Source organism: Carassius carassius, chromosome 8, assembly GCF_963082965.1.
Source record: "Carassius carassius chromosome 8, fCarCar2.1, whole genome shotgun sequence".
Classification (NCBI taxonomy): Eukaryota; Metazoa; Chordata; class Actinopteri; order Cypriniformes; family Cyprinidae; genus Carassius; species Carassius carassius.
In genome coordinates this window covers 9,533,729-9,545,506 of record NC_081762.1, presented here as the reverse complement: position 1 = coordinate 9,545,506, position 11,778 = coordinate 9,533,729, and the positions used below count along the sequence as shown (strand labels likewise).

General features: G+C 36.6%; 1 protein-coding gene across 2 annotated transcripts; it reads right to left on the bottom strand.

The window, feature by feature from the left end:
• Nucleotides 1-570: 570 nt before the first annotated feature.
• On the bottom strand, nt 571-9,755 carry tomm40l (translocase of outer mitochondrial membrane 40 homolog, like). 2 transcript variants are annotated; one of them, XM_059556011.1, is made up of 10 exons: nt 9,627-9,755; nt 9,002-9,207; nt 8,306-8,373; nt 8,118-8,210; nt 7,878-7,979; nt 7,672-7,777; nt 7,422-7,544; nt 6,800-6,876; nt 6,598-6,700; nt 571-1,182 (listed from the first exon to the last, which is right to left on the bottom strand). In XM_059556011.1, the coding sequence occupies exons 2-10, from the start codon at nt 9,204-9,206 to the stop codon at nt 1,043-1,045; spliced, it is 1,017 nt and encodes a 338-aa protein (XP_059411994.1). In that variant the 5' UTR covers nt 9,207; nt 9,627-9,755; the 3' UTR covers nt 571-1,042. The 2 variants fall into 2 exon arrangements, with proteins under 2 accessions (XP_059411994.1, XP_059411993.1); XM_059556010.1 differs by having other exon boundaries at nt 9,002-9,263; nt 9,627-9,750.
• Nucleotides 9,756-11,778: the final 2,023 nt, after the last annotated feature.

The following is an 11,778-nucleotide window of genomic DNA, read 5'->3' as shown; positions in this document are numbered from 1 at the left end:
TGCTGAACGTGCAATCACTAAGAAGGAACCAAGGGACATGGGGCAACTAATCCGTTTTGTATTTTTTTTTTTCTGTATTATGTTCTGGCATGTATTCAACTAAAAAACAAAAACAGACAGGGTCAATGGGCTTGGTAAAAAAAAAAAAAAAAAAAAGGAATTAATGCCAGCAAAACAATCATATCAGCTACAGGCAATATTATGACCATTCAATATGTCTAAATCATTTATAGGTTTTTTTCTTAATCATACTTAAATAATACACACACTATACTTGGTGTGGAGAGATTATTAGGCAATACACAATATACATATTTATAAAGTGTTTGGGAAAAAACTATAACAATGTGGCAAATATCATGAATTTAGGATTTGGTAATAGAATAGAGCACATGATTTTATTTCCTTCTTTTCTTGTTTATGTTTCTAAGCTATGCAACAGTATCAGACAAATTTATTAGAAAAACAATTCTACCTCTAAATAAAACTATTTACACCAATAAAAATACATCCATAAACATGCATCCCTGTTTGCTGGACAGATATGTTTGTTTTAAGAATTTATCCATGTTTCACAATACTTGCAATGCATATATTTTATTTATATAGGTACTTACATGAGTACAGAGATCCAGCAACATGATTAAAATCATTGTGAAAAAAAGTCCCTACTCATTGCGTAGGGAAAATAAACGAATCCAGAACTACTACTTCAAACACAAAACAAAAAACAAACAAGGAAATAATATATTAAAAATTAATGTAAAAAACAAAATGAAAGGCAAATTGTATGTGTGTATATGTTCTTGGTTTCTGTTTTAAATGCATCAAGCAGTAGTGATGTTTTTAAATGTATGTTTTTGGATATACTGGAATTATCACTGCAAAAGTTGGTCTGATACATGGAACTAACAAGAAAATATTACTTTATTTTGCTTCATGTTTACTGACTGATGTGGATAAATATGCAAGTGTGTCCAATCTTTACTGTTTCACCAGCAACAGCGCTGGTGTGTAAAATACAGCAGTAATCAAGGAAGTATTAACCAATGGTGATGCCAAACCCACACTGGAACTTGCTTTTTCTGTGGTTGAGGAAAGCGCAGAGGGCCAGTGACAGAGGCAGAGGCTGCAGCTTTTTTTCAAGCGTGGCTCCAACCACCCAGTTACTGTCTAAGGATCCTACAGAGAGAGCGAAAAATTCATATCCCATACATTTTAACCAAAGAAATCTCATGCAGATTGCACAGACAGGATAAAAAAAATAAGGTATCTGTGGTTATTTATCGGAATATCAGGCAACACTCTTTGGAATGACACAAATGTTTTAAATAAGATTGAACTGGAATGCTGCTCAATGAACAATGACACAATTACATATGTGACTAAAATAGATTTATTTATTTTTCTTTAAGAGTATGTGAGTGAATAAAAAGACAAAAAAGTTGAATACAATTTTCTTTTTTTTTTAAACTTCATGAAGTCTTAAATATTTTAGATGATATAACAAAATTTGTAATTAGAATTTTAAGAGTTTAAGTGATAAGGATTAATATGATTAACTTAAATACTTTGACGACGTTATTTTAGAATGCATCGCCTTATTGTTTCCATGGCGACACGTAGTGCTGGGCGGTAAACCGTTTCATACCGAAAATCGGTGTATATTTTCGTTACGATGTTACTTTTGAATATACTGCCATACCGGTGTATTAAATAACGTTATGCTGCGCCGCGGGACACTGTTTCAGAAGGACCCTTTACAATGTTGCACTTATAAGCAGCAACTGCGAGATGTGGTGAGGGGAAAACAGTGTTGCCAGATGTACGATAATTATCGTATTTGTACGATAATATTTACCTCTGTACGATGTACGATCAATAATGAAAAAAATCCCGTAATTTACGATAATTTCAGAATTCTATGAAAGTTTAAAGGTGCCATGTGCAAAAATTGAGCTATAAATATTTTAAAAATTACCTACACGCATCAAAAGTATGAGAAGAAATAAGGGCGATGATGTCATAAAAAAAATGTAAAGTTATAGTGCTGCAGAGATATCAACCTTAATTAGCAGTAGCATTACTAGCCCCGGCCCGACAGGTGTCGTAATACCAGTTTCGGCCATGGGAGGCGTATTTGCGGGCAACATAACCACCAGCCAACCTGCAATACACGAATAAATCGCACGGCTTGTGGGCGTAATCTAACCTGATGTCAATCAAGCGGAAGGATGGTTGAAGCCCTTGGCAAGAGACCACCACCCGCTACAGGGAAACAACCGCGCTCGGAAACACAAATCAAATCCGATAAGAAAAGGAGCCGAACCAGAGTAAACATCTGCACTGCTTTCAATCGCTGGAGACAACTGATGGACCTGAAAGAAATGAGGTTCGACACCGAACTTGCAACATTTCTTTTGGATTGGTAAGTTAGATGCTGTTAGTATTTCGCTAGAAGTTTGTTTTATATGTTTGTGTATTTTTTTTCGGGAAGTTATAACATAGAAATGTATCGAAGGCTGTTCTATAAACGTGCTAATGTTAGCGATGGTTAACCGTAGCTGCGTTTGATAATTAGCTAGCTATAACTTACCCATATTTTTATATCATAAGTAAGGGAAGTCGTGGCCTAATGGTTAGAGAGTCGGACTCCCTATCGAAGGGTTGTGAGTTCGAGTCCCGGGCCGGCAGGAATTGTGGGTGGGGGGAGTGCATGTACAGAGCTCTCTCCACCTTCAATACCATGACTTAGGTGCCCTTGAGCAAGGCATCGAACCCCCAACTGCTCCCCGGGCGCCGCAGCATAAATGGCTGCCCACTGCTCCGGGTGTATGTTCACAGTGTGTGTGTGTGTTCACTGCTCTGTGTGTGTGCACTTCGGATGGGTTAAATGCAGAGCACGAATTTTTGAGTATGGGGCACCATACTTGGCTGAATGTCACTTCACCTGCTCTGTCTAGTCTGTTGGTCTCCATGTCCTCTTTGCTTCGTGGTTTTTCTGTACGTGAGAAAATTGATGTGTGGCGTGAAAGTGTGTGAAAAGTGTCAATTGCGTGTGTATCACGGTGAATGCTTGAGAGTTGGCAGCTCTGGTTACGCTAGCTTGGTCAACATCAGCTGTCTGATGTTGACCAATGATGTTGACAGAATGCTGTCTGTCAAATTAATTTAATTCCAATAATGTGTATATACAACTCAATGTAATATGAACAAAACGAATATGAACATATTCACTGGTAAAGGTGAAGGGGAGTAGCTTGAAGATGTCATGTTTCAAAATCACTTGACATCACCCAACGTTCCTCTGGAGGCAAAACGTCCTCTTATAGCAGCGGTTCTCAATTCCAGTCCTCGCGCCCCACTGCTCTGCATATTTTGCACGTTTCTCTTTGTTAACACACCTGATTCAGATAATCAGCTCGTTAGAAATGAACTCCGTGCATGAACTGTTTTTCATATGTGCATTGCTCCCTACTCTCTGAGCAGGGGAAATCTGTTGAAGTTTACCTCACATCGAAACATTCATTCACTGATTTGTGCTGTGCAGCGTCTTTAAACATGGACAACTGTGACATCATATACCTCTGTAAATCAATACAATTTAAATTCACGTCTTGCACACTTTAATGCACTTTGATTTGAACATATAGCTACGTTCACTTCGAACTGGAATCATGGCTGAATATCCTGTGATGACCACTTCGCAGGGCACTTATGTTCGAATAGAACAAATGTCTGAAGCTCTAAGAGAAACGTTCAAAATGTGCAGAGCAGTGGGGCTTGAGGTCTACAATTGAGAACCGCTGTCTTATAGGCTTCGGCTATGCTCTAGTGTTGTTGTGAAGGTAGGGGCGGAGCATAGAGACTATGCTGTTTCTCTTTTGTTACTCTAGAGTAGACCAATTCACTTTATTGAGGAATACTGCCCCCATCTGGTATGGAATGTGGAGTATAACTTGATTTTTTTGCAAGATATGAAAGATGGCACCTTTAAATGATGGTAGTTGCAGTCATAGGGCTTCTTTACTCATACACGAAATCGGCTCATTACAGACACTCTAAATGCGTTCGTGTGCACCTCAGGGTGTGTTAAGAATGCAGGAGAGTGACCTGCTTTAAAGCCAAGGAGCACTAGTTGCGGTCTATGACAGCAAGAACCCCTTCAACATCTGGCAACACGCAGGATTCCGATGACAGCGGCTCAGATGTGGAGTTAACTGCACCACGCAGCAACAGCTAAATTCCTTCTTCACTGGACGCGACAAAGCAAGTGTTAAAAATAATTTTAATATGTTTTAATATGCGCTGCGACGCAGACAGTCACTGAAAATAATGGGATAGTATTTTGTCTCACTGCTTCCGTCCAACAATACGCCTTGTTATCTATTGTGGTAATTTGCAGGTCGTGTCAAAATGTTGTTGGTTTAGAATAGATAAATAACTCTTACGATAATTTTCTTCCAGATACGATCATTTTAAACCTCTGGTACGATACTTGGACATTTCCAATCTGGCAACACTGGGGTAAACACAGTAGTGCTTTGGTGTTACGTTATAACGCCTGTTTCACACAGTCCGTCTGCTGTGCGTATTAACGGATTCCAGCTGCACGAGGTTGCGGTCAGGGTGTTCAAGGAGCGGTGCTCTGCAGCAGTGCAGCGATTGTTAACGCACTGAGTCTATTTTTTGCTGTGCTGCAGGCGCTGAATTAAAGTGAAAGCGCACTGTTCGCGGGAAAAATGAACATGGATTGACATGGAAACGCAGTCACATGGGTTTTTGGCTATAGGTTTAAAACAAGAAAAAGAGCACTTTTAGATAAACAAGGAAAACAATATGTTAACTTTTATGGAAGCAGAAAAACAAAGTTCATTAAGACCCGTGGGATTGCTTGTAATAAAGATTTAAATGCAAAATGCACGAGACTGTTTCTGTCTGTGGTGTTTTAATTTTAAATATTTTAACAAGTAGGCTAATTATTGTTTAAATGTTTTGCCGCTTGCTTGAGCAGCTTATTATACAAACCTAGAAGTAAAATGCAAGAATAATGCGTTGCTTATATTTATTGAGTTTAAACTAATGTCTATATGAAAGATTGTTCTGTGATAAAAGACTTACGATGCTGAAAAAAAAAAAAAAAAAATATATATATATATATATATATGATATGAAATCAAAACAATGAACAAATGTTGTGTTTGTGGACTAAACCGACGCAGATCAGTAGTGGACTGCAAACACGTCCTGTGTGAAAGCACAATGAGTCCGTGCTGCGGACTGCATATGCACTGCAGGCAGATTATGCATATATAATATCCATTTTATGCAAGTGCTGTCAGGCTAAAACACGAGCAATTTGCTCCAGCACCTTAGCCGCAAGCATGTCTTGGAATATCAACCAGCAGAAAATGCATTGTACACCTGATTATGCATAAAAAAACCCAGCTTGCGCTCCGGTTTGCGAGGTAAACGAGCGGTCATGTGATGTGTTTCGATTAGCGCGAGAAAGATGCGAAAATGGATGCGGAGTAGGTGTAACGGAGGCTTGCCTCTGGCGATTACGTTTTGGTTGCACCAGCAACTAAAGCAAAGTCTGAGGTGTGGAAAAGTTTTGACCAGGTTTATAATGAGAATAATGAGTGAATAATGACGCACCATCAGTGAGCGCAGTAACGCGATGAAAACATCTACAGTGGATTCAATCATTTTCCTCCACAAAAACATGTACACCTAGCCTAATCTCTGTGAGTAAAGGTTTTTCAAATGATTACTAAATATTCATTGAGTCTTAAATGCATAATGTGGACAGAGTATTTACGCTAATGTTGGCATTATTCTTTTATTAAATATCTTCTGCTAGTGTGAAGCAAATCCGGCGGAGCCTTTATCTTAATTTCGTTATTGCCAAATACCCATCTTAATTTAAAATGTATCTCAATTTAATTTGTTAAAAATGACTTGTTTTTATTGGTGCGTTGGTCTATTCATAGGCCAAATTAGCCTATGTCTAGAATGCTGAGATGTTACGATGTCACAGAGGACTTATTTTATTTCTTTATTCCAACTTCCAAGTGGTCTAGTCTACGTTAGTTATTAATAAATTATGTTAAAACATGTATAAATGACTCATTATTGACAAAAGGCAAAAGAGTTGTGTGCGTGCGCACATTTAAATAATGTCGGGCTGTAAACGTGTTTGGGCTTTAAAAAAGCTGTCAATCAAAATGTACCTGTCAGGCTCGGGTCCTGTCGGGCCTAACTTTTAAGGCCCGATTACAGCTCTACATTATTGCCGTTTCAACAGACATCAGCGTATATTTTACAAACTGTAAATGTATGTTTTTGCTAGTACTCATGTATATTTAAATGTCTGAAACTTTAAACTAGCATTAAATGGTTGAAAATACTGTTAAGTAATTACTGAACTTAATACATTTATATTGAGCCATTTTTATTAAGTTCTTTATGCACTTTATTTATTTATTTTTTTACTTAAGAGCACATGTGCAATTGTTTAATTCATCATAACCCTACAGGACGATGAAATGTTGTTGATTGCTGTCTGTATGTACCAATGCATGCATATTTACTAACCTTTAAAGACCAGATCAGCTTTGGGGACGTCCAGTTGGTATCCAAATGATACACTAGTGTCCTGCATACTGGTGCTTGCTTCAAACTCCACGCCAACCTGCAACTAATGCCAAACAACAAAAAGTCATTATAAAGCAATAAAACAAAAACAAAAATGAACTGATAAAGACATGACTCACTCTACTAATGGACATTTATTTACCTGATCGTTGGCTTTGTGGTAATACGACCCATGAGCTCCGGCTCCTCCTAGTGTCAGTGTGGCGATAAAGTTGCTGCCTGTTTGCAAATGCCCATTCAGATTTTTACAATTTGGCAATAAAACTTACAGACTGAATATATATATATATATATATATTAATATAAATATTGCCCTTTAATCATCTGGTTACAATATCGATTTACTTTGCACATTTTATTGCATATTATATTTAAAAGGCTCTATTGTTATTTGAAAAAAGTTATTACATTTTATTAAGGCTACATCTGTATTCATCTCTTTTCGAAAAACAATATGCGGATAAATACATATATATATATATATATGGGTACAATATAAATTTGCAAATGCAATATGAATTTCTATGCTGTGTTTTCAAATGTATCCACTTTGAAGAGTGTCTTCAAAAAGCTGTTTTCACTTGACAAAAGGCCAAAGCATAGAAAAAAAGGCTTGTTTATCCAGATTAATGTGGATGTAACCTAGGAGGGATCTTTTCAATTTACTTTGTACTGTAATTCATCACTATGATATAAAGATTCAATTATCATGGCATGGAAATTTGATACGTCACCTACCTAACCACAGTTCTTTCTGTGCTTACCTGTATACCGGCCCGCCAGAGACATGACTGTTCCCTGCTCTCCGGGCCGTCGGTGGTACACCAGCTCTCCTCCTAATGCCAGTGACGGAGTGACAGACTGGAGATAATGAGCTATTACAATTCCTGAGAGAGATGGATGGACAGAAGGAGAGAGAAACAGAGAGTTAACAAGACTAAAAACAAATAAAGCTGCTGAAATAAAGCTCAAATTGAGGCACAAATAATCATGGATGAAACAGAAGACGATTACCTGACCCAACCAAGACGTCTGGGTTGCCGAAGGTCACAGCAGCAGTGAAATCTTCTCCTTTGAACTCAGCATCTCCTTGCCAGTTCACAAACTTCTGCTGCTGAGTCTGTTTTAGACAAATACATCCAGTAATGCATTAATACAGTACATCAGAACTCAACTATTCATAAAAACACAACATATAGGCTCTTTACACAAATACACACCTGGATTGCAAATTTCGAGCGCACTCTGTCTGTGATCTGATGAATAATCTGTGCATTTAGGCTCCCTGTGTTGTCCATGTCACTAACTATGACAGGAAAGGCCTGATAAAAAATTATGTAGGTAAACTATAAATATTTAGATAAATGGCACAAAATCCTTTTTCAAATTAGACTTTCAACAGCATTTGTTCTGGGAAAATATATTTATATTCATTTATATCGCAAGCTAGATTTGTGTACCTCTGCTGGTCCTGTTTGTTTGGTCCCCACATAAGTAGCTCCAAACCTGTAACTGGAATCTCCCAGAGTGCTTAACAACACTGTGTGGTTGACCTATGAAGTAAAACAAGGGATGATGGGGATGGTCAAGAATACTTCCTTTAAAAACATGGCTCAACAAAATCCACCGGTGGACACAGTGGACTGACCTGGAAGTGGTTGCTCAAGCCCTTGTTCACTGTTAGTCGAACACCCTCCATCTGCACAGGAAACACCTCTGAGGGACAAACAGACATTAGTGTAAGAGTATAAGAATTTGTAAAAGTGTAAATCCAAAGTCATACACGATACAGCTGGATTAAGAATAGCCTTTCGAATTCCAATTAATTTCTATGTCACATTTACATTTAAAGAAAGATTAAAATGGAATGAAACCCCCAAAAATAAGATTTTTTGGAAATACATTATTCAGTATAAATCAGTCATTAAATGTAAATGTTATCGCAGACATAGGCCTACAAAAGATGCATTTTTTTTTTTACATTTTTAATTGAACATTTTCAATGTTTAGCAGGGATACATTTATATGTCCAGAAATACATTAAAGACTATAATAATATTAGTATTAAAAGAACAGGTTTCTCTTTAAATATATATTTTTAAGTGTTATTTATTTCTGTGATGGCAAAGCTGAAGTTTCAGATTCCATTCCTCCAGTCTTCAGTATTTTCTAATAATGATGAATAGGTACTCAAGGACTTTTCATAAGGTCAAAGGGAGTTCAAACAGCTATTATTTGAAATATAAACCTTTCTTACATCATGTCTTAGCGGTCACTTTTGATCAAATTCTTATGTAACTTCTATATTAACTACTTTGTTAATCATTTTTATTCCTTTTCTTACCTTTGCATTTGCGGTGGCACTCTTCAAAGCCACCGGGGTTGGAAAGAGGAGGTTCGGGCTCCTGGAGCCCGGATGAAGAGCTGCCAGGCGCAGAGACGGGAGAGATGGAGGGCATCGTGAATCCTGGAGGTACTGACACCAAACCTGCTCCACCTGGCCCTGGGGCAGGAGGGCTGGGGGCACTGGCAGCCAACACACTGCCCATTCTTAAACAGGACAGAGGAGGACAGCACGAGAACACAGATGGAGAGCAGATTATTATCTGAAATAATAGAATGTAATCAATAGTTTTCATTTGTGAATGATAAACATGCATGTCATGTTTAGGCAGCAAGTCCCTGAAGGCCTTTTGCATAAAGAAAATTACTAAAGAACTGAATTTGTACGACTAGAAGCAGTCTGCTGCTGTTGTTTCGTCAAGCGTCCATGTTCAAATTCAACGCATAATCCATTGACAAATTAGCTTGAAAGCTAAAATCCACACGATTTTTGTCATTCGTGAGACACTACAGACACGGGAAATATAAATGCTGTTTAGGTTTAACAAGGAGTGATATTTCTAGCTGAGGGGTGCTGTAGATTTTTAGAAAATAAGCTAAATAACAATGAATCAATGACAACTCACGTTGAGCTTCACAGAGGACTCCAGATTACAAAAACACGTGTTCTAACGATGTCCGTTTTGTGAATGATTCATTCTGCCAGAGTCGGATCTTCTCAATGAGTCAGTTGAATCGCTTCACAAAACCAGTCTCATCTACTCGTAGAGTAGGACAGATTGGTTCATGTAAGAATCCGAGCAGTTCTCGTGTCAATATAAGTATATTTTGACGTTAAGTTGCATTATGGCTTCAACAAACTTAAAACTAAAACACCCTCGTTATAAAATGTGATAGAAATAAGTTTATGCCCAGCGATGACGCAATTACGTCAAGACGTAAAAGAATTCCTGTGTACATTCAGATGAACTGTTCAAAAGAACCGATTCATTTAAACGAGTCAGACTCCCCTTACGCCTCCACCCTGTAGTCCTCCTACTTTCAGCTCGACAAAACCAAAGCTAAATGGCTATTGGTCGGTTTACCTGTCAATCACTACGTTAAAATGAAGCGGGTTTGAGAGAGCAAACACAAAGTATAAGGGCATTTGAATGAAGGTCAACGAGTAGGCGTTGGAGGTCGCTTGGGTTCATAACCAGTCATTTTAAAACTCTCCTCTAATAAACAGCAATGTGTCCAATTAGTAAAAAATAATAATGAAATTGGCATATAATAATAAATAATAACAACAACAATACAGGACACAATTTAATAAGATTTATGAACACATTCCAGTGACAAATTTATGTTCAAATTGAAGAAATCAGTAAAATAAACCTAAAAAAAAAAAAAAAAAGATTCACAAAATTTATTTACTACAGTCAATTCAATAAGAAGAGTTTACCAATTTAAATGTTAAAGTGTTTCCTCTGGAAAATTACAAAAAAAAAAAATACATCCCTGATATAGATACTTTTCCACATTCCCAAAGAAAACCCCTACTGTTATCACTCATATGAATGTATTGAAGTTTCAGGCACATTCATTCTAATTCAAGTTATACATACTATAACCTCGAGCTATATTCAAATGAAATAAAACACAAATCACTCACAAAAAGCCGCACAGTCATGAGCATTAAACCATTCTTGCATCAATTACGAACAGGGTATCACACATCATTTTTTTTTTTTGGAGAACCCTATACAAAATTCAAATTAAACGACTGTGCCTATAACATCTGCTCCTCACTTCCATTAACTGTAATAAACCATATAAAACATAAGGGAAAATTCACAGCTCACCACTGCATGACAGAATGGATAAAGAATTAAAGTTTGTCCACTAAAATATGATTCTGAAATATGCTAATAGTCTTACACAAACAAAAATATTTTCAGTAGCACAGCATCATGAGCAGAAACTTGCATTATGGCTCAAGGTTTCCTAATTTAACTGCACAATGCATATAGGCCTGACCAGTGCTGTTTTACACTAAAGCTTTGAGCTATATGCCACATATACCTGCATAGCAAAAAAAAATAAAAATTAACACAATCGAACATCTTTTGGAGGAAAAAATAAAATCACAGCTGCCACTGAGATGATGCTACAATTCTGCTAAATGAAAATAATACTCTCTTAATCAAAATATGTCAAATTCAACATGAGGTTATGAAAAGCCTCGTGCAATCAGCCAAAAGGGAATAAAAATAAAATTCTGCCTCCTTACTGCCAAAGTTACACACATAAATATACACACACACACATATACGCATGTACACATTTATTTATATATATATATATATATATATATATATATATATATATATATATATATATATATATATATATAAATACGTGTGTGTGTATATGTGGAAATTATGTATAGCTGGAAATAATGTAATAAAGTCCATTCATTAACAACTTTATACATTCATTAATTTAAAAAGAAAAATGTAAATGATGCTATTTTTGAGAGGAGAAGTACACCTTCTCACCAACCTTTAAATTAAGAAGAAAAAGACACCAAATAGACTCTTTTGACAAATCATTTAACAGTTTTACATACATATGTGAGGATTTCATGTATAATGACTGCATTGTGGTGAATTTTGAATCAGCTTTCATGTAGTAGTCTGATACCTTTCAAATTATGTCAGTTCTAGCATGCCTGTTTAAATTAGTAATGTCTAATATAATGTTTTAAGTATTATATATAAAAAAAAAAAAATCACC

Coding starts and splice junctions, on each gene's coding strand:
- tomm40l (XM_059556011.1), bottom strand. CDS start 9,206: ATGGGCAGTGTGTTGGCTGCCAGTGCCCCCAGCCCTCCTGCCCCAGGG. Junction 8,211..8,305: donor GCTTGAGCAACCACTTCCAG/GTCAGTCCACTG, acceptor TTTACTTCATAG/GTCAACCACACAGTGTTGTT. Junction 1,183..6,597: donor AGCTGATCTGGTCTTTAAAG/GTTAGTAAATAT, acceptor CTCTCTCTGTAG/GATCCTTAGACAGTAACTGG.